General features: G+C 39.8%; 2 protein-coding genes across 2 annotated transcripts; both read right to left on the bottom strand.

The window, feature by feature from the left end:
• Positions 1 to 1,093: 1,093 nt before the first annotated feature.
• On the bottom strand, positions 1,094 to 15,973 carry LOC144527450 (rho GDP-dissociation inhibitor 1-like). The gene is made up of 6 exons (XM_078265468.1): positions 15,868 to 15,973; positions 12,092 to 12,280; positions 7,107 to 7,190; positions 3,830 to 3,906; positions 2,732 to 2,795; positions 1,094 to 1,900 (listed from the first exon to the last, which is right to left on the bottom strand). The coding sequence occupies exons 2-6, from the start codon at positions 12,276 to 12,278 to the stop codon at positions 1,701 to 1,703; spliced, it is 612 nt and encodes a 203-aa protein (XP_078121594.1). The 5' UTR covers positions 12,279 to 12,280; positions 15,868 to 15,973; the 3' UTR covers positions 1,094 to 1,700.
• Positions 15,974 to 17,064: 1,091 nt separating this feature from the next.
• LOC144527455 (THO complex subunit 4-B-like) lies at positions 17,065 to 20,788 on the bottom strand. The gene is made up of 6 exons (XM_078265480.1): positions 20,484 to 20,788; positions 18,951 to 19,109; positions 18,712 to 18,859; positions 18,546 to 18,612; positions 17,604 to 17,802; positions 17,065 to 17,500 (listed from the first exon to the last, which is right to left on the bottom strand). Exons 1-6 carry the CDS (start codon positions 20,673 to 20,675, stop codon positions 17,486 to 17,488), a joined length of 780 nt encoding a protein of 259 aa, XP_078121606.1. The 5' UTR covers positions 20,676 to 20,788; the 3' UTR covers positions 17,065 to 17,485.
• Positions 20,789 to 21,598: the final 810 nt, after the last annotated feature.

The following is a 21,598-nucleotide window of genomic DNA, read 5'->3' on the forward strand; positions in this document are numbered from 1 at the left end:
TGATGAAAGAATATACAACCCCACCAGGATGCCAGCGTTTTCATAGAAACTGTACAATGTGAAGGAATGTATGGAGCAGGACTACATAGTTAACATTATCAGAATAAACAAAAAGTTTTACATCCATATGTTCTGTTACAGTACGAGTTGATTTCAATTAAATGTTTCTGGTCAGTTGTGTTTCAAAATCAAATCCTCCTCTCTCATTAAATATTAAGCATGTGTTTCTCTTTTGGTAGTGTCGCCTGACCCTTCCTTTCACTGCTTTCTTCTTTCGGAGAGGGTCACTGTTGGTCAGTTTTCTCTCTTTACTACCAGCGTCTGTCTGTGGGACCAGACTCCGTCGAGGTCTCCTGCAGCAGCAGACGGTGTCTGGCTCAGCCTCCTCCTGTGCTTTCTCTGGTACTACCCCTCCACACCTGCGATTTCCTGACTGCACGCTACGAGTTATAAAGCAATCTGAACGAGCGAGAGCTTCGAAAGGGGGAATGATGTACATTAAGGCAAAAGGGGAACAACAAATAAAAAGGCTCAATTAGAAACATTTGTTTTTCTCTGCATGATCATAGTTAGTGCTAAGGCCTCGTGGCTAAAAGGAACATTGATACCGAGATTCATCAATACTGATTTTTCGCTGGGTTTGGTATCTTTTCTCCAGTTCTTAACATTCAGTCTGCTCCAATTACAAGTTTATTTTGCAGAGCCTGCAAACTGTATAAACAGTCTCTGCTACAACAGGGCTACATATTGGTTATTGGTTGGTAGTGAGAGTAAGCACTACAGACAGTAAGCACTGCTTGTGCTCAACAGGCATGCTAAATAGACAATAAGTTTAGACATTAGTCTAAACATAAGGCAGCTTTTTTTTTTACCCTTATACTTGTTATTCCCTTGTTCACTTTGGCCCCACACCCCATTTGAAGGGGAGTGGGTGAATACATGTAGGGAGGGGAGGGTTCAAAATTAGCACCATTAGTTAATTTTGGACCCTGGGGAAGGGAGAGAGGCTCAGTAGAGCAGCTCTGAATGAATTGTTTTTACAAGGCAGGTATTGGTAATTATATCAAAAGACAGCAAGCAAAGGAAAGTTGAAGGGGTGGGTGGGGGAGGGGGGGGCTGCTATGATTAACAGTGATGTGAATACAGTCACATTACACAACCATTGATACAACCATTGATACAATTATATAAAAAAGGCAAACAAAAGTTGATTGTACAGTTGCTTTTCCACATGTACTTCATACTGAGAGAGGAAGACACCATTCTGGAGAGGTGGAAGGCGGGGTTAATCTCTTCAAGCAGCAAAAATCCGGGACAAAAGAAAAACAGGGCTAGGTGTGAGGAAGAAAGGTGCTATATGGCACAGACAAGTGGGTCGTTTGGAGTGAGGATGGCAGGTTGGTGAACAGAAGTCGTGTGCAATCAATGAATTGTTGGGAAGATAGGGAGGTGCTGTATGGACGGACGGATGAGGTGAATGTTGGGGGGCAGGGGGCTGCTGCTACGGATGCTGACAGAGAGGTGGGAAGAATGCCAGGGTGTTAAGACAGCGAGGCATTAACTAAGGCATGAAATGCACGACAAAGTCAAAACAAAGAAGGCAGAAATGGTGGACACAGGGTTGAGATGGGGGTGCGGCTGAGGAACCAACAGGGCTGGGGGATTTTGGTTCCCTTTGCCCCCGAACACAAAGGCCTCTTTTAGTCTTTCCAGTCTTTCTTGATGTTGAGGTTCCACTCCCAGCACAGGTGGTCGTGCTTGTCATCGTCAGTAAACCTGGATTTGATGACGTAGGTGCCGCGGGCCATCATGCCTTTAGGAGCCTCCTCAATCGTGGTCAGGAAGTCATATTCAGTGGGACGAGGCCCGTAGCTCCCCACCATGTAATCCGATTTATCAACTGTTAACAGATGAGAATGAAGATTATGGTCAGAGAGAGAAATGCTGTATTTGCGTAAATTATACAGTATCCTTATATATATATATATATATATATATATATATATATATATATATATATATATATATATATATATATATATATATATATATATATATATATATATATATATATATACACACACACACACACACACAAATCTTAATTTATTGACTTTTTGTATTTTGTCTTTTAAACCATTGGCTGTCATAGAGCTGGGCGATATGGAGAAAATCAAATATCACGAAATTCCCTAAATATCAATAGTATAGTATGTCAATAAAAAGTCATAAAATACTCATGACATAAAAAGTCAAAGTAGTCATGGTGTGTCATAGAAAGTCATAGTATAGTATGTTGAAAAGTCACAACACAGCATGTCGAAAACAAATCATAAAAAAAGTCATAGAATGCCGGAAAAAAGTCATAGTATAATATGTTGAAAAAAGTCACAAAGTTGTCATAGTATAGTATGTTGATGTCATAAAATAGCCATAGTACTGTATGTCGAAAAACTGTCACAGTATAGTATGTCACGAAAAAAGCCATAGTATAGTTTGTCGAAAAAAAATTATAAAAAGCCATAGTATAGTATGTCAAAAAAATTATAAAAAACCATAGTATAGTATGTCGCCAAATAAGCCATAGTATGTCGAAAAAAGCGATAAAAAGGCATATTATAGTATGTCGAAATTTTTTTTCATACAAAAGCCATACTGTAGTATGTTTGAATATAACTGGTGTGTTTGTGGACATCATTTCAAACAGGTCGACATCAAATTGTTCACTCACTCTTTATTCCTTTCCTGAATGTCTGCTGCACGTACTTCAGACCCGAAACAATCTCCCTGTTCACCTGAGGAGACACAAACGTTGTTAAAGACAACAACAGATTGGGGTTGCACGATATTGACAAAATGTGATACTGTGATATCGATTATGAATATTGCGATATTGATATTAATTTCGATATTTTTAAACATATGTAAAATTACAAAGGTTACAGGAAAATGCATCAAAATAGATTCAAAACAAATTAAACAAGTTTTCTTACAACACAAGGTTTATTTCAACTGGCTTGGACTGGTCCAACATGAATAAACAAATAAGGACCGTGTCTACAGAACAGGACATGTTTTACTGGTTGGACAGTATAAACTATATAAATAAAGAGAACAGGACAAAACTTTTCTTTCGCTTTTCTGATTCGTTCCGTTTTGTTGTCTCTATCAATTTCTTCACTTACACTGTCACTATCTGTTATCTGCTTGGCTAATAACAAGGGTTAGAAATTATAGGACTTGAGGCAAGGTGTCCCTGAGACTTTATAAAATGTCAAAGAATTGGGAAAAATGCAGAGTTGCTTTCATTGAGATAAATCGGAAGATAACATGACTGTGCTGCTCTTTTTACTGCTACTGTCCTGCTCCGGATACACATATCATTTAAGCATAGCATATCAATACCATATATACTGAATCAATATTATGACATGAGACTGAATATTTCCTGGGATCTTGCTATGTAGTACGATACAGCTTAAATTTCCTTTACAGGTCTTAAACTCCCTCCGTCTTTTTGCCATTTGCCTCAGAGCTCACACCAAACTCAGCTTCAGTTTATTGTGAGAGATATCGTCACATTAGTGTTGTGCTTCTAACTATGAACTTGTATTTTGCTAACAAGTAAAATATCTTCCACAATTATTTCTGGAAGTTATGTCTTCACAATTATCGGAATCTTTCAAACATTGTCATTGTCAAATTGAATTAACTCGGATGTGTTGGGACAATCACGTTTTCATGTCAGTGAATACCGAGAACAGATCCAATCATAACCCATGGAGTCAGACTATGACCTGTATATCGCTGTATCTAGCGCAGCTCTTACCTTAAAGCTGATCTTTATTTTGTATTCAACGCCCTCCTTCAGAACAAACGACTGCTTCTTAAAGGCCTCCAGGTCTCCTGTTACAAACCAAAAGGAAAAATGCACAGGCATCAATATTTTCTAAATACATTTTCAAACAGACAACAAAAAAAAAAAAAAACTAACAAAATTGGACAGAAATCATTGCTGGTCTGAGTGTTTGACACTGTTTGGGGAGTTGGGACTCTCAGGGATGTATCACCAGAGACTCTGACACATCATCTGACAAATGTTATCTTCAAATGTTCAAACTAATGGATATTCAACATCGTGTTGAAAACAGCAACAATAAATAACCTTATAATCATTTTCATGTTTTGTTTTATCAGATGGCCTACGTTTAGTCCATTTCTTTTGAACCAACTAGAGATCATTTTGTAATGTACATTTTGTCATGATCTTAAGATCATGACGTGAAATGTAAATGTTGCTCAGCCCCAGCAAACTAAAAACATTTTGTTACCGGTATACGTAACTTCTCATCAGGGTAAAAATTAAACATATTTCCCAAAATGTCTGAGCGCCACTTTAATGATAGCATGTGTGCCTGCTCACCTGCACACTGACACAAACATGCATTAACATACACATGAAGTCCATTTCAATCTTTCATATTTACCTGAATCTTACTAAGTGGTTCTAAAGGTTTTTTGGCTTATGACCACATTAAGCGTCTGTGTCACAGGGTGCATATCAGGTGCTAACGGCGGGTTGTTCCACTAATGTGGGCCCCCTCTTAGAGAAAATCGAGACAACTGCCCCTCCCCAACACAGTATAAAGATATAATGTTGCAATGGAGTCAGTAAGTTATGCTGTTGGCTACAACTTGAGCCTTGTTCTTTTTAGCCTATACTTAAAACATTATTAAAAGTATGCCGAACTAGCTACTGGCAGTTCCTGTTTGCAGTGTATCACTGGATTACTTCGATACTGAAAGAACTTCTTAGGCAAGTTCTGCAGTTATAAAGCAGTGTCTTTTATTCTATGATTTCTAAGTGGATTTATGAATTAATTTGTGATGAACATAGATAATAATGGACATCCTACTACTGTGTTGTTCACACTTCTACGGAGAAAAAAACAAAAAACAGATCCGAGGCAAATATGAGCAAAACGAAAATCTGATTTGAGCCACTTTTGCAGTCTGAACGTGGCCTATGTCACTGCAGGTGTATTGCTCAGGACCAAAGGAAGCGCAGTGTTGAGTGTAAAATTATTTGGATAAGCGGCTCTCGGGAAAGCTGCAAGCAGCAATACCACAGGCCAAACAACTGGCCTGATCCCAACAGGCACGTTCTGAACAGGCACTGCACTAATGACAGACCTAAATAATGCTATTCCCCGAAAGTATCAAGTGCAGCTATGACTGAGTTATTAGTTTAAGGAGTGGGATTTTTTATACAAGTTGTTTCAAACTACCTTAATTGCCTCCATGAAGTGTGTCGGCCTCTGGTGCTACTGCAACTTCTGACCGTGCTAATAAGAGGGCCAAATCAGTGTTAAAAACTATTAACTTTTTAACTTCTGTTTTATTTTAGAACACCTTTAGTTGAAGAGATCATTCTTACGTGAAGCTTGTGATGTTGATTTTTGTTTATAGTGTGTCTAAGGATTTATTCAACCTTATGGACATTGTGAAAGCTACAGTTAGTGGAGGAGTTGTAATGAACTGCATAATACTGAATGGTGCCAAAATTAGGGATGGGTATTGAGAACCGGAACTAAATTGGTACTCTTCGCCCACAAATCCAGATGAATATGGAGAGAAAAAAAAATAAAAAATCACACCCCTGAATATTTGCTAAATCATTATTTATTCTACAAATGTGTTTTCATTGCCTCTTTGCTGCATAAAGTCTTTACAGACAAAAGAATAAAGACACCTGGAACAAATGGAAGTTTTGTCCCTTTTGTGTCTTCCAAAATACTTGGATGGAAACATGGCTTTGTGTTTCCCCGTTGCATATTACCGTTGAATATAAAATCAAGCGTCCTTCTACATGAATTAACAGTCTTGAACCACTTTTTCGTTACGTTAGTTAGGCCTACACAACAGTTTTAGAACAAGCTATTTAAAATATGTTTACATGCAGCAGAGCGCAAGGTTTATTTGAAGCAGGCTTATATTAGAGACATGCCTTCATTTCTAATACATATATAAATATATATATTTGGGCATATGAAGCCTGCTTTTTTCTGATCTGCTCCTGTTTGCCCTGTCAAATTGGATTTACTGCATTATGCTGTTAATACAAACTCCTGTTTCAAAGTCTTAAAAAAAGATATTGCTGTAAAGAATTTTAGCATCCCATTAGGGAATATATATTTGGGGATATTTCAGGGTATTTTCTACTTTAAGAAGAGTTCATTTTTGATTATAGAATACGTTTTTTTGGATATGAAGATGGTCAGATTTAAGGAGCTGAATATCAGCATCACTGGCTATCTGTGACTTTAGGCTAAGATTACAGACAAAGTCTAAATTGTTCTGATCCTATTTGCAGGGTGGGAAGTGATCATTTTTAGCTGAGAAAGTAGGAGAATCATGTTTGATGCAGGAAAAGGTAGGCACAGGACAGAATGTTCTGGATGGATTCAAATCTAGGTCAGCTGGGGAACAAGCAGCTCCACAGACAGGGACTTACCTGCTAAATGGCCACTGGGACTATCATAAGTCCATTTTTACAGCCATCAGCCAAACAGAAACAAAAAAAAAATCCAATCTATGTACCTCATCTATGCCTCTCTACCTCTGTAGGCAATCAGTGAGTCCATATTCATTTACAGCATGCTCAGCACAGATTCAAACCTTCACAGACGGATCTGTAAATACAGTAACGTTGGATGAAAATCAAAATAGGTAAGAGTCAGTGCTGGAGTCAATAGTGGTGCTATATTTGACTGGGACAAACATAATTACTAGATACGGAAAACATTAGTGTTAAGATGATGTGTGGACAATGTGCTGGAGTAACATACTGTAGATTGTCAAAACTATTGAAGTTTGGATCAACAAGAGCTGCTTATGACCCCTTCAATTTATAATACCTTTATTTGTATAGCAGTTTCCAAAACCAAGTTACAAAGTGCTGAAATTGACAATGAATTTGCCGACTATCAAAATCAGCTGATGGCACCCACATTGCGGATAAGTGCCATCCCGTTTTCATTTATGCCAAACACTTAACAAGTAATATCTATTTCTGCTTCATAAAATCAGCCAGAACATGGACTCACCTTGCAGGTCCAGGACCAGGGGGTTGGGGGCGGTTTCACAGATCAGAGACATTCGGATCACTTGGACATTATTTACAGCGGGATCTGAGATTGGATCAAAGAAACAGATGGTTCAATTAACCAGAGAAATTGTAAGGCTGTCAAGTAAGAAACCAAACAGTGGTATTTGTTGTGACAACACCTGTCTGCACACAACTTAGACCAGGCTCCAAACAAGAGGCCTGCACATGACGTGTGTCCTGTAACCAGCAGTTGTCTAAGTGAGCAGGCTCAGGGGAAGTGAAATCAGGACAGCTCTGCTGTAGTTAGGACACCCTCAGCATTTATTAAGACTTAACTGTATTCTCAGAATGATCTTTACCAAGAGACAGCATACTGATTCATCTGGGGTTCAACATAGTGGAAAACACTTGGTAACAGATTGCCATGAATGTATGCATGTTGAATACAAACAACTCCCTCTAGGCTGTCTGATTTAACTTAGTTATGTGATGTGAAAATTTGGAAAGACAACCTATATTGCACCGTAGCCCTCTGTCAATCTCCATCTAAATTGAAATAAAATCTCTGACATGACCCACATCAAATCTTATGTTATGATATCAAACTTTGCTTGCCTGTTTGTCTAAGACAACTGTAAAGCTATTTGGTAAAAACACAGATGCTGTGACAGAAACACTTGAACTACTTTAAATCTCAAACTTTAGCTACAACTCTGATTTAGGGCTGAACGATTATTAATATTTATATCATAGTTGCATTTTGAAATTTTCTATTATTATTGTTAATTCTGTTAATTAAAAATATCTTGGCTGTTTGGTTAATATGCTCTCTTCATGCAGTGTATGTACTATTTACAGTTGGGAGAACAAGTGTTTGATACACTGCCGATTTTGCAGGTTTTCCCACTTACAAAGCATGTAGAAGTCTGTTATTTTTATCATAGGTACACTTCAACTGTGAGCGACGGAATATAAAACAAAAATCCAGAAAATCACATTGTATGATTTTTAAGTAATTAATTTGCATTTTATTGCATGACATAAGTATTTGAGACATCAGAAAAGCAGAACTTAATATTTGGTACAGAAACCTTTGTTTGCAATTACAGAGATCATAGGTTTCCTGTAGTTCTTGACCAGGTTTGCACACACTGCAGCAGGGATTTTGGCCCACATACAGACCTTCTCCAGATCCTTCAGGTTTCGGGGCTGTTGCTGGGCAATACGGACTTTCAGGTTCCTCCAAAGATTTTCTATTGGGTTCAGGTCAGGAGACTGGCTAGGCCACTCCAGGACCTTGACATGCTTCTTACGGAGCCACTCCTTAGTTGCCCTGGCTGGGTGTTTCAGGTCGTTGTCATACTGGAAGACCCAGCCACGACCCATCTTCAATGCTCTTACTGAGGGAAGAAGGTTGTTGGCCAAGATCTCGCGATACATGGCCCCATCCATCCTCCACTCAATACAGTGCAGATTTTAATCCATGACGGCATAGTGTGTTACTAGTGGTTTTCTTTGAGACTGTGGTCCCAGCTCTCTTCAGGTCATTGACCAGGTCCTGCTGTGTAGTTCTGGGCTGATCCCTCACCTTCCTCATGATCATTGATGCCCCACGAGATGAGATCTTGCATGGAGTCCCAGACCGAGGGAGATTGACCGTCATCTTGAACTTCTTCCATTTTCTAATAATTGCGCCAACAGTTGTTGCCTTCTCACCAAGCTGCTAGCCTATTGTCCTGTAGCCCATCCCAGCCTTGTGCAGGTCTACAATTGTATCCCTGATGTCCTTACACAGCTCTCTGGTCTTGGCCATTGTGGAGAGGTTGGAGTCTGTTTGATTGAGTGTGTGGACAGGTGTCTTTTATACAGGTAACAAGTTCAAACAGGTGCAGTTAATACAGATAATGAGTGGAGAACAGGAGGGCTTCTTAAAGAAAAACTAACAGGTCTGTGAGAGCCGGAATTCTTACTGGTTGGTAGGTGATCAAATACTTATGTCGTGCAATAAAATGCAAATTAATTATTTAAAAATCATACAATGTGATTTTCTGGATTTTTGTTTTAGATTCCGTCTCTCACAGTTGAAGTGTACCTATGATAAAAATTACAGACCGCTACATGCTTTGTAAGTGGGAAAACCTGCAAAATCGGCAGTGTATCAAATACTTGTTCTCCCCACTGTACATTTAGCAGAAGATGGTATTCTGGAAGAAGAAACAACTTTTTATGATAACTAACTAAACTAACAAAGTGGCAAGTCTTTAGCCATACACGCACGGGACTAGTGTTACCAGGGGACCTCATGTGATTTAGAAATAGGGTTGGGTAAGGAAACCTGGTAAATTCCCTAAATGACTGGTATCTACAGGACCACATAAATGTCTGCGCTGCTCTCTGCTGCTCCGGAACGGACGTTACAGGTAACAAAAGCAATGTATGTGATGCTAGTTAACACTACAATTGGCAGTAGGTAACGTTAGCCTACCATTAGCTAGTAGCTGGCTTAAACATAGTTAAAATGCTTACAGCTTAACAGTCTAACGTGTGGCTGTGTCACTGGAAAGGATTCCAACAGCATGACGTACAGCCGTCTGCAGCTAAAGACACAGAGAAGACTAGTTGCACTTTTCAGAACACCACGGCCACTGCCGTAATTGCCAGATAAACAACACTGACGGGACTTAATGGTGTGTGTACCTCGTAAGCTCCTGGTGCATTCAATGTTATTGTAAAGTACCCTTCTGCCATCTAGTGGTTCTTCTTTTTGGAATTTAACAGCAATGGACTGGTGAAATAAGTTATTATTTTATTGTTATCACATTTTAAATAAATCATTTAAATTTGATCTATCGCCTTAGCAATAAACAAGCCGTTCTTTAATGTCACAAACCTTCATTTTGTGCATTTTCTTTTTGTAAGTATCGTTTTTCACAGAAAACACAAAAACAGACATCTAACAACCCACACATTTCTGTTTCTTGATTTGTCTTCGCACACACACTTATTTAAGTCCACTTGAAGGGAATACTTTACAGGTGCATACATATTATAGATGCAGTAAAATACATATACAAAATCATGGGCCATTGGCATACAACAGGTCTTCATAATATTAAGCATTTCCCTCCATTCTCATCCGTATAAGTAACAGCATCTTCGCCATATATGGCGGCTGCCTATGAGCCTAGCCGTTTAGCCCTCTTTTTGGGCATCCCAAGCTAATGAAGCCCTTTCATGACAAGCCTGTGCGTGTGTCCTAAGCTGCCAAATATACACACAAATAGTTAGTACTAGGGATGCACCGATCCACATTTTTTCACTTCCGATCCGATCCCGATACCTGAATTTGGATATCGGCCGATACCGATACTATTCCGATACCAGAGCTGTGTTTGCTTTAATATTATTATTATTGTTGATTTTATGATGCTGAAATAAACTCCTCTCAACAGGCAAGTATGATATGTACGTATGTATGCATGTATGTCCCAAAAGGCAACTTGAGGTAAGTATAAGGTCAGAAAAGGAAGTCAGAAAAATAGGAAATCCTATTAACAGGAAAAATCCCATTCTGAAAACAAATATGCAACTGTAAGGGTTTCATATTGTCATGTCAATATTAATAAAATTCCTTTATTAAATTCCCAATACTTGAGTCTTGAAATATAAGAAAAGTGTGGGGTGGGGGATATTGGACGTCAGTGTACGGGCTTATCTGCTAACGTTAGCTGCCGACCGTTACCTTGAAACCATCCAGCAAATAGACGGTACCGTAGGGTGATTTAACGTCACCGCTTATTTTACACACAGTTTAACAACAACACTAAACGCTGAGTGAACATTATTAGCTACGTTTTTCATGTTGGTTTTGAGCAGTATGCACCCCCACTAACCTGGAAAACGGTTTTAAAACAGTAACGTTAATACAGCGTGTCGGGGGAATACAGCGTTCTTCTGCAACGGGAGTCAGAGGCAGAGGGACTGTCACAGCAGCTTTAGCTAACGTTAGCTTCTTGTCAACAAGTAAATTCATCAAAGAGAGGACGACCGTTCGCTTGAGTTCAGTAGAGCAGACGGCTCTACGACTTTATTACTTTTCATAAACAGCCGAAGGAACGGTGGTGCACATAGCGGAAACCCTGTTGTGCGTCTGCCCTATTTCTGATACCGTGGCGCTGGAAAATTTACCGTGGCGCACCGCCACTATGCTATCAACATAGAGGAAACACTGCTGCCTGGAGTTTACCTTGTTTTTGGAATCACTCCAGAAGTGATTTGCTCCTTTTGTCTTTCTAACCCCTGGCAAAAAAATCCTTGTGCTCTTTCGTGTGGGGCTTTTTTTAAATGTTTGATTGCGTTCGTAGTGTTGTACGACGCGAGAGAGCTTCCGTCTCTGAATTACGGCTTTGCAAACATTGCATTTTGCTGTCTTGCTCTGCGGTGTTTCTAGTGTAAAGTATTTCCACACAGCGGACACGTTGGCTAGCCACAATGCTGCTCAATGCTATCCTGCTAGCTGCCTGCAAATTGCGGAATGGATTTCCTGAGCGGGGCCGTGTCTCATAACTCTGTGTCTCATTGAGCCGCGCCTCCGTTCAAGAAATCCATTCCACAGTTTGCAGCCAGCTAGCAGACTAGCCGGCAGGAATCACCTGTGGAGTCATTTCAGCAAACAACGTTAAAGCGCAGATATGGCTCATGGATATCTCCGCAGATTGGATCAGGAAAATCCGATACGTGAATAACGCTGGTATCGATCCCGATACCGACACTGGATCGGATCGGCCCCATCCCTAGTTAGCACCTATAGCCTAGCTCTGAGATGGTGTTTAGGAGTGGTTGGTATTTAATGACCTTGGTCAAAAAAGCTTCCTCCGTGCTAGGATCAAAGGTGCATCCAACCTCTAAAACAAACACCTCACTGGACTCCTCATTTTACACACACACACACACACACACACACACACACACACACACACTTACCAGCTTCAGAGGCCCCATTGCCAAGCAGGGTTTCCTTATATTTGCGTAGGCTCTCATCATCCTTATCCATCTCATGGATCTCTTTTACCGACTTTTGGGCTGGTGGCTTGTAGTTCACCGGCTCTGGCTCTTCATTTTCTGCAGCAATAGCTGCTAGCTGCTCCGGAGTCACATCATCCTCAGCCATGTCTGGAGACAGAGTGGGTGCAAGGAGAGACAAATAAAGCAGGTAGGGTTAAGAAAAAAACGAAGGAAAGAAAAATGAAGAAAAACAAAGTCTTTTAAAACGCATAGCATGCAGAGAAATCCTCTTGTATTCCTAATGAACACCTGCCTCTTGGGAAAGAGGTTGTAAATCACTGGACAAACAGATGACCACAACAATAATGTAAGTGAGGAATGCTGATGGAAAGTGTTCAGCCTATTGGAGCTGTAGCTGCTCTGGTGTGCATCTGAGAGGTTATGCTGTTAAGGCGGCTGCAGCAGCATTTCTCCTCACACTCCTGATGCTGCTGACCTAACTCTGGCTGCTGTGTGATATCATCGCAACACATTTGAGAGTCATGAATGAGGCTTCATTTATCACGATACAATGCCTCTCCCTGGCAGGGTATTATTATTTTTGTGTCTGAATGTTCTTCACCAAATGGTATTTACCAATCTGAAGTACAAGCACAAGATTACTTTTGGGCACATAAAACACTGGATAGGGAGGTCATACAATTCATATGAAGAAATGAAGTTTAATTTTGACAGTAAATAGCCTTTTGTCTGTTTGTTTGTTTGTCTGTGAGCAGGATTACGGAAAAACTACTGGCCAAATTGTTTATGAAACTTGGAGGAAGGGTGTAGCATGGGCCAAGGAAGAACCCCATTCAAATTTGGAGCGGATCTAAATCACGGGGCAGATACACAAATTACTTTGCACTTTCGTTAACATTGCGACATAGGGCATTTACGCTGCATTCATGTGGTGTCGGAATAATCGAAAAAAAATTATCCCGATCATATCTTTGCTCTTCTTCGTTGTCATGCAAATACTGGAAACAGCTATCAACGTGTTGCTTAAACGCACTGAGCAATCAATCACATCTTCTTTGTAGCGTCCATGTTGTTTTAACTAAAAGCACTTGAACACACCAGAGTCGGAAAAACGACTTCCCAACTCGGAAAAGGGACCATCCAAGGAGCATGTGAACGCACCATTGGCCTTGGCGGAGGTCTGAGCTCTCCGACTGCCATTCTAGTTCATTCTTCATTTCCCTATGGCAGGGTCATCGCTTGCTAAGGAGGTCAGTGTTGGAAAAAATCCCTCTGCTGAAATATACTGAGTAACAAAAGCAGGAAGAGCTTTGTTCATGCCAAGAGACTTGGCTTTCACATTAAGGCCATCCCATCTGCGGAACTACACAGGCCTTGAATCCTTTTTCAAGCAATGCAGAACCTAAACACGCCCCTTGGCTGCCCGAGCTCCTCACAGGACGCTGATTGGATTACTTGCGTAACTGGAGGATTCTCTCATTACTACGTTACTAAGGCTAATTTAAAATTGTATTTGAAATGAGGCAGCAAACATAACTAGTACTCAGTTACAGTCAACAACTGTAAAGTCAGTGGTGATTATCACTATACAGATTCCTCCCGAACACACCTCTTCCCGAGTCTCTCCTCTGACCTGCAGAAACTAGCAGCCATCAGAGGAATGTCAGCAAGCAGTAATGGAACAAACTCTGCCGACTGAGATTTAGTCTGCAGTCACATATACGTGCCTGAGCAGGGTCCAAAAGAACTGCTCAAAAATTTCCTTTGCTCTTCCTTACTATTCCTACCCTGGAAATCCAGAGTTTTCGCGAGAGCACAATTTGAATTTGCTCAGCCAGAGTCACTCTGGCATTCAGTAATGATGCTCATTAACTATGCCCTTGTAGCCGAGCTGCACCAATCACATCGGTGTATCTGATATAGGCGGGCCAGAGGCATTAGTCATTAGTAAACATTGCAAGATGGCTACGGATTTCCAGGCTATACTATTCCACCACTATACACACAAATTATTGCACCTTAAGGAACTAACAAGTGCAAAGAAGCATCTGTAAAATATTATTACCTCAACTGGTTGCACAGATTTTCTTCAGTTTAGTTGAGGCAAGTTCTCTGGTACCTTATATATAATATATATATATATATATATATATATATATATATATATATATATATATATATATATATATATATATATATATATATATATATATATAATATAATTCAACTTTTATGGAAATGACAGTGTAGACCCAATAGGATGGATCATAAAACAAAACACTGCAGCAAAAGAGTCCACTATTTTTTATTGAACTTTCTTTTGATCTCAAAATGCACTCCACTGTTTTGCATAACTGACTTTGATATCGGCAAGAGACACAATCGTGATCAAGGGTTTTTGTAATGACAGGAGAGGTGCTGGTGGGGGAGAGGGCTTCAGAGTGAATGCATTATGTAACTGCCGGCATTATAACTATCTGTAACTATGGTGAAAAATCAAAAAGGTCCCTTTCTCTTCTATTTAGGTGGAAAGTCATATACATGACTGCAGTTGCAGAAGGTTGGTCTTAATGAGAGATGCTTATGATTTGTTTTTGAGATACCACTTGAAAAGGAAGTATGATTTCTTGATCATCCTATTCAGCTTGATCATGTGTGCTTTGTTTCTACAGTTCAAATGGCTTCAAGGACAAGAATTAAGGAGCTGGCCAAAACTAATATAAGAGGCCTCATCAAGCGCCGTCATGCAAAATATCAACATTAAGAAGAAATGTCAGGATTGCACTGGAATCCAATGTGACAGGCCCACCCCACCCAACTGCTCCCTACACAAGACAAAGCTAGTACCTTCAAATCCACATATACAGAGGAAATGCACAGGTGGCTGGAGTCTGCTTGACTCACTGTCTCACTAAAGTTTACCTCTTCTGTCTGGCATGGTTTTCTTCTGAGTAAATGTATTTAAGTATTGACAATAACAAACTACAGGGCAGCGGCACAACACATACGATCCCTTTCGGTCCCTACTGGGCTGGCACAAAAGAATAAAGTTAAAGAAATAAAGAATTATATGGAAAAGATGTAAACAAAAGAAATGTGTTTTCCCATTGTGATACACGTCTTATTTAGGTTTTTACTGGCACACCCATGTTACGAATTAGTGTAAATGAATAAAACAATATTTCCCGGAAAGAAGTGATAACACAAGTATGGCCTTTGCCAATGCTACTGAATTAGAAACGTCCACAAGTATGTCAAGTTAAGATTGCTGTCAAGAGGCTAGCCGCAGCTAACACGGTACCTTACATGTCATGACTGTGGTAAGTTAGCTAGCTAACGTTAGCTAACGCTACCACTGTAGACTGGCATCTTCTCAGAAAACCGTTACCTCTTTTGACATCAAACCCGGGTAGCGGCAGCACACTGCTAGCTTTATAAAAGTTACCTAGCCTGAATGATTAATTGAGTTATACTTAACAATAGGGCCTCAACCTTTCATCGCGTCGACCCTCTAATAAAGGGTGGGACTGAAGAAAGAGACTAGTGGTTGGCTAGCTGGTTCGCTGGGAACAATTCAGCCAAGCTAACCAGAGCCTGCGGCTAACATTAGCCTGACAAGTTATCATCAGTTGATGGAGAGCATGAGGGAAATCAAACCGGTTTCAGCGATGTAAACTAGTTCAGAATTTTCTAAAAAATGTTTTATTGACTGCCCTTGAAACTGAGGGACTTACCTTTATATTTAATGCAGTAGTGGTTTCAGGTGCCTTTACAGTAGCGTTAAGTGCGTTCGTCGCTCCAGTGCAAGTATGGCGAACAAGGGAACGGCGCCGCCCCGTGCGCCGCGCACGCACGCAACAAGGTTCCGGGAACAGGCCTGCGCACGCTGCACGCAAGTAAAGTGCAGTGCGGTGCCCGGCGGTGCCGCGCTCCACCAAACGTTTATTTATTTCTTGCATAGTTTACAAGCACAATTTTATGATTTGACTTTTACTCTGAATTGTAATAATTCTGGCGTCTCTTTTTATTCTTGGGCACTACAATTTGACCTAATTGGGGTACATGTCTAAGTTTATAACATACCTAATATGTCCAGGCATCCGTTTAATAAAGGGGGGGATTTTTAAAAACGTAAATAATCCTCTAGTTACAAATAAAAATACATCTGCTGAATCTGAATCAGACAGAATTCTTACTAGTTACAATTTTAAGTTTAGACATCCACAATACATTTGTGGATATATGCAACTGCAGTGTTTTCTAGTCATAATTCTAATTGTAGATATCTGAAATTGCATTTTACTAGTCATAACCAATTGTGGATATCTGTAATGACATTTGTGCCAGTATAAATGTATTTTAGTTCTCCAAAATTACATTATAAATCTAGTATGTTTTCCATATCAGCTGTCTGAAATTAAAATTTGTAAAAATTGGATTGTAGTTATCTGAAATTGGGAGTTTTCCCCTATGAGAATTATATTCCAGGTATCTAGAACATTCATTCTGGATAGGAAGAATGGCATTGTGGGTATCTGAAATGTTCTTTTCGACTAGGACGAACTGAACTATGGATATCTCCAATACATATCCGGTTAGGTATTACATGTCTTAAACGGCTTGCACCAGCTTATGCAAGCAAATGTTAGGTTGATGACCCTGTGTGACTGACATTACCCTTCAACACTCTGAATAGCTCAAGCTGATATTAATATACAAGTTGGTCTATATACTACAAGTGTTGAAGTTTGACCACTTAGATTTTAAGAAAATTCATACTGAAACAGAAAAAAATTGACAAATTGTTTTTCATTTGGTCATATTTGGTTTTTTCATTCATTTAAAAAAAAAAAAGCCAGATATTGTCACATTGAAGAGCAACTGCACATTTTCTAGGGAAGAGAAATCTCTAAATAAGCAAACACCAGAAAGACGATTCAATATAATTATTTATGTACAAAACCCTTTGAAATATGTCCATATGCCAAGTATACAGTACCAAATGATAGAACTGATGTACATTAACATTTTCACATTAAATTAAACAGTTTGTCAAACCATTGAATCACGATATGATGTAAAAAAAAAAAAAAAGAAGCTTTGTTGCAGATTTATAGCAATTGTCTATACATTTAGAAAAGAGCACAGGGGCTGGTGGCCTAGGAAATAAATCCTCAAAAACATAAAGTTGCTCCAGAATACATGGCTACAAAAATATTGAGAAACATTAAAAACAGAATATCTCAATAAAAATGGCTTAAAAACACAACAAAAAGTGTAATAAGGATCCATCATATCTGATCAACCCCAAAAAAAAAACCAAAAAAAAAAACAGGAGCAGCATCCTTTCTTCTAACTGGTGTCCATCTGAAAGTTATGAGAAACGTGATTATTAAATTAGCAATGAGTGTCAAACGTATGGTCAAAATATAGGAGGGAAAAAATGGTTTCATGTAACCAAAGTACATACTTTGGCATTGTAAGCATCCAACTGGGCGTCCAGCTCCTCTGCAGAAAGTTGGGGTCTGTTTCCACCGCCTCTTCCCCGACCCCTGAAACCTCCCCTGCCGCCACCTTGCCTCCTTTCGCCCCGGTCTCCCCCTTTACTCCATTCATTCCTTTCAACCTTGGGCTGTCCAAGCCTGCTGCGGTCAAACCCTCTGTTGGAACTGCAAAAAGAGCAGACATTTTAGATTACAATAAGCTCCAAATACTGATACATGAATGCTGTGACTGTTAGTAAAGCAAGCTTGTTTTACAAATGTTGCCCGGTTCCCTAATGGTTCACAATCACCCATCTTCTCAAACTGCAATCACAATACACACGACTTATGGGCATTCACACACTAAATAAGGCGATTTGCCACATGTTGGTGCAGCGGGGGGAGTCAATGAAATGGCCCATTTGTGCGACGGGCAGTTGCGTTCTTAAACCCCCTAACAAAGTACAAGTAGACAATATATTTCACAATTACCGTTTTCCATTAGATTGTTCATAGATTGACGTTGACATAGCGAGTGCTTTGTTGTTGCAGGAAACATTCAGCTATTACACAAACACCGAGCAGTTCAGAGGTTGCATTTCGTTTCTTTACCCTTGTAGTGTTTTAAAACGTTCTTGTGGCAGCAATAGAGGCAGTGATGTTTCCTGTAAACCATAGCTCAAAACACACTTAAAAGCCTGATCGCCAGTTACATGATTGGCCACCGCAGTGCGACGTGGGGATGCGTTTCTCCAAAAATTGGGTCAGTCTCAATTTTTTTTTGCTGCAGGGCCTCTGCGTTTCTTTTTTAAGTGTCCCCCCCCCCTGCATCAACCCCCGCCACAGCCTAAACGCACCACCGCCATTCAAAATGAGAGACTTGCGTTTTTGCCGGACCGCCGACGCAGGCAGTGTGAACGCAGCCTTACCTTTGTGTAGACGGTCTACTCTCTGTGTCGACGTCTGAAGTCACTTGCTGGATTTTCATGGGACGGCCTTAAAAAAAAAAAAACGTGTGAGAGAGCATTTTTTTTGGTACTAAACAAGCAAACATAGTATGACAATGCTAATGTAGCACGAGAACCAAATTCTCACCATCAAGTGGGACACCGTTATAATGCTTCATGGCTTTGAGTGCTTCCGCCTTAGTCTCAAAGTGAACATCTGCAGTCCCTTTACTGCGACCAGACCGGTCGTAGTGCACAGATGCTTTCTGCAATGTCCCAAACTCTGCAAACAACTCCTGGGGAGCAAGGTAAACAAAAATAATCAGTAAGTCATGTTCACAACAGGTTGAGACTAGCAAAGTGAATTAATGGGGTTTAGTAATTTACCTTGATATCTGAGTCAGAGACGCCAAAGTCCAGATTGGAAACCAGCAGCTTGCCACTACTACTTTCTACACTTCTTTCTGCTGCTGCACTTGGACCTCTGCGTCCACCAGCGTGCTCCTCAAACATGTCATGCTGCCATTTGTCTGGTAACTCTCTGGGCTGTGAAGAGCAACAAAAAGAAAACAAATGTCCCCAGGTTTAACGTGTTCTCTCAAAAACAATGAAACGGTGCACTGGTGATGTAATACAGAATAATATTACTTGACCGTAGAGCTGGGCAATACGGAGAAAATCAATCACAATATTTGTTACCATATACATCGATATTGTAGGGTTGACTACAATGAGGGTTTTGATAAATAACCATAAATAATGTTGATACAAAGACTAAATGGGTAAAAGAAAATAATAAAACCGCTAGAAAGTCTGGTAAGTTCAGAAAATGACATCACTAAACTGTAATGCAGCCTTTAAACCCAGGAGAAAAGAACACTCGAGTCAAATCACAATACCCAAAATTTAAGACAATTTTTCCCAGCCCTTCTTGACCACAAATTATAATACAGGTGAGTGATGAACAGGGTGATTCTTCGTTAAATACTAAATATGTCACACGTGTAGGATATAAAGGCTTGATTGAGATGATGCCAGGGAGGAACCACACAAGTCCAGCAGACTTTCCAGTAGATTTTATTTGTCACGTGCACAACAATAACAGAAGTAGTCGTTGGCAATGAAAATCCTAGGCTTTGGGCCTAGTTGTAGGTCTGATAAAGCTGAGTGTGTGTAGCGTTATGTGGTCATTGTGGTGTTTTTATATTAAAAAAAAGTCAATGGCCTTATATAATCAGTTTAGTAATTGGTTCATAAAAAGTATTGGGATTCCAGCCAGGGGCATCATCCAGTTCTTACAGAGAAATAGTCCAAAGAAAAAAAATAAAATAGGAGATAATGTAGTTTCTTCAATGAGAAAAACAAAGAAAAAAAAAATTCTTCCTGAGAAACTTTTCACTGGAGTGGATGAAAACTAGTCAAGTCCTTAGAAAAGTAAATCATTTCTGTTAACAGCATTTTCACTCTTTTCTTCCTACGGTTCCTTCCATTGGAAATCATTTTAAATGCTGGGTAATGTACATTTCAGGACACTGACAACTTTTCACTGAACGGCTTCAGACACAAAGCAGCACGTTATAGAGAAGCTTTGGTCTCACATGGGGGGGGGGGAAGTGTTTTAATGACGCCGACTAACGTTACCGTGTTTCTAAACACAGCTGAAGTTAAGAGCAGACAAAATAATGTAGACAAAGTAACGTAGACATTAAGTAATACAGGCGGGGCATGGCAATTTTCTTTCAGGTAATTCAGGATTCCTAGCTTCTGTAGCTAGTTAACCGTTAGCTGCTAACCACACGTCGTTACATTAGCATGTAACGCTAACGTGCTTTGGAAGCATTATGGACACATTATTAAAACACCTCGCCACGTTACTTTCATTTACATTTTCGCTCAACTGCAAAAGCTTCTCTCTCATACCCTGGTATACGGTGTGGCTCTGTTGTTTCTCTCACGGTTGAAGTTATTCTGTCGACTCCGCATCGGCCTCGACGATCCACCGGCCCGACCTGAACTTCCACCGGTCCTGGACGATCCTCCTGGGCGGCCGCTTCCTCCTTTCTTATTGAGCTTGATAATGTCGTCCAAAGACATACTCATCTTATCAGCCATCGTCGTGGCTAAGTTTTAACGCTGAAGACGAACAAAGGAATGTCGATATCGAGACGCGGTTGTTTATCAGCTGCTCTCCGGTGGCGCGGTGTTAAAACTAGCGGAAATTGCGTACATACTTTAACGAAGTGACGATATACCCGAAGTCCCGCCCTTTACTTTTTTTCTGAAAGCTTTATTGAAAAAGTTGAACAGGTTAAAAAAAAGTCAGCCAAGAGGCCGTTTATGATTAAGAACGTTTCTTGTTTTACACATGAATTTGTTATTGAAAAGCATATTTCCAAGAATTCAACATTTGACATTGAAAAAGTTTAACTGGTAATGTATTAGACCTTTTCAATGGAATTCATTTGCTAGGAAACAGCCTGGCCCCTTGTTAACTTCGTGAACTTGACTGGTACTTTTACAGTAGTAGGCCTATATAATGTTGAATTACATGATAAAAGAAACCCCACTCTGATAAAAAAAAAAAATCATAATAAGATTTTTATTGACATTTCTTTTATATTTGTCATCTGTCATATCATTTGAACAGTTCATTCCACTTTTTCAAAATTCATAAAGTAGCAATTGCACGTAAAAACAATTTTGAGGTAGTAGGGTTGCACGATATTGACAAAATGTGATATTGTGATATCGATTATGAATATTGCGATATCGATATTAATTTCGATATTTTTAAACATATGTAAAATTACAAAAGTTACAGGAAAATGCATCAAAATAGATTCATAACAAATTAAACAAGTTTTCTTACAATAGAGGGTTTTCACAGCGCGTCATCAGACCCGAAGTCGCCATGTTGGAGGTACTCCGCATCACAACAAAGCACAGGCACTGAAGTAGATCCCGAACGGCGTTAAGGAAAATGGTTAATTATTGCCGTGTTTTAGGTTGTACCAATAGGTCAGACCGAGAAAAAC

The sequence above is a fragment of the Sander vitreus genome, chromosome 2 (assembly GCF_031162955.1).
Source record: "Sander vitreus isolate 19-12246 chromosome 2, sanVit1, whole genome shotgun sequence".
NCBI classification, from domain to species: domain Eukaryota; kingdom Metazoa; phylum Chordata; class Actinopteri; order Perciformes; family Percidae; genus Sander; species Sander vitreus.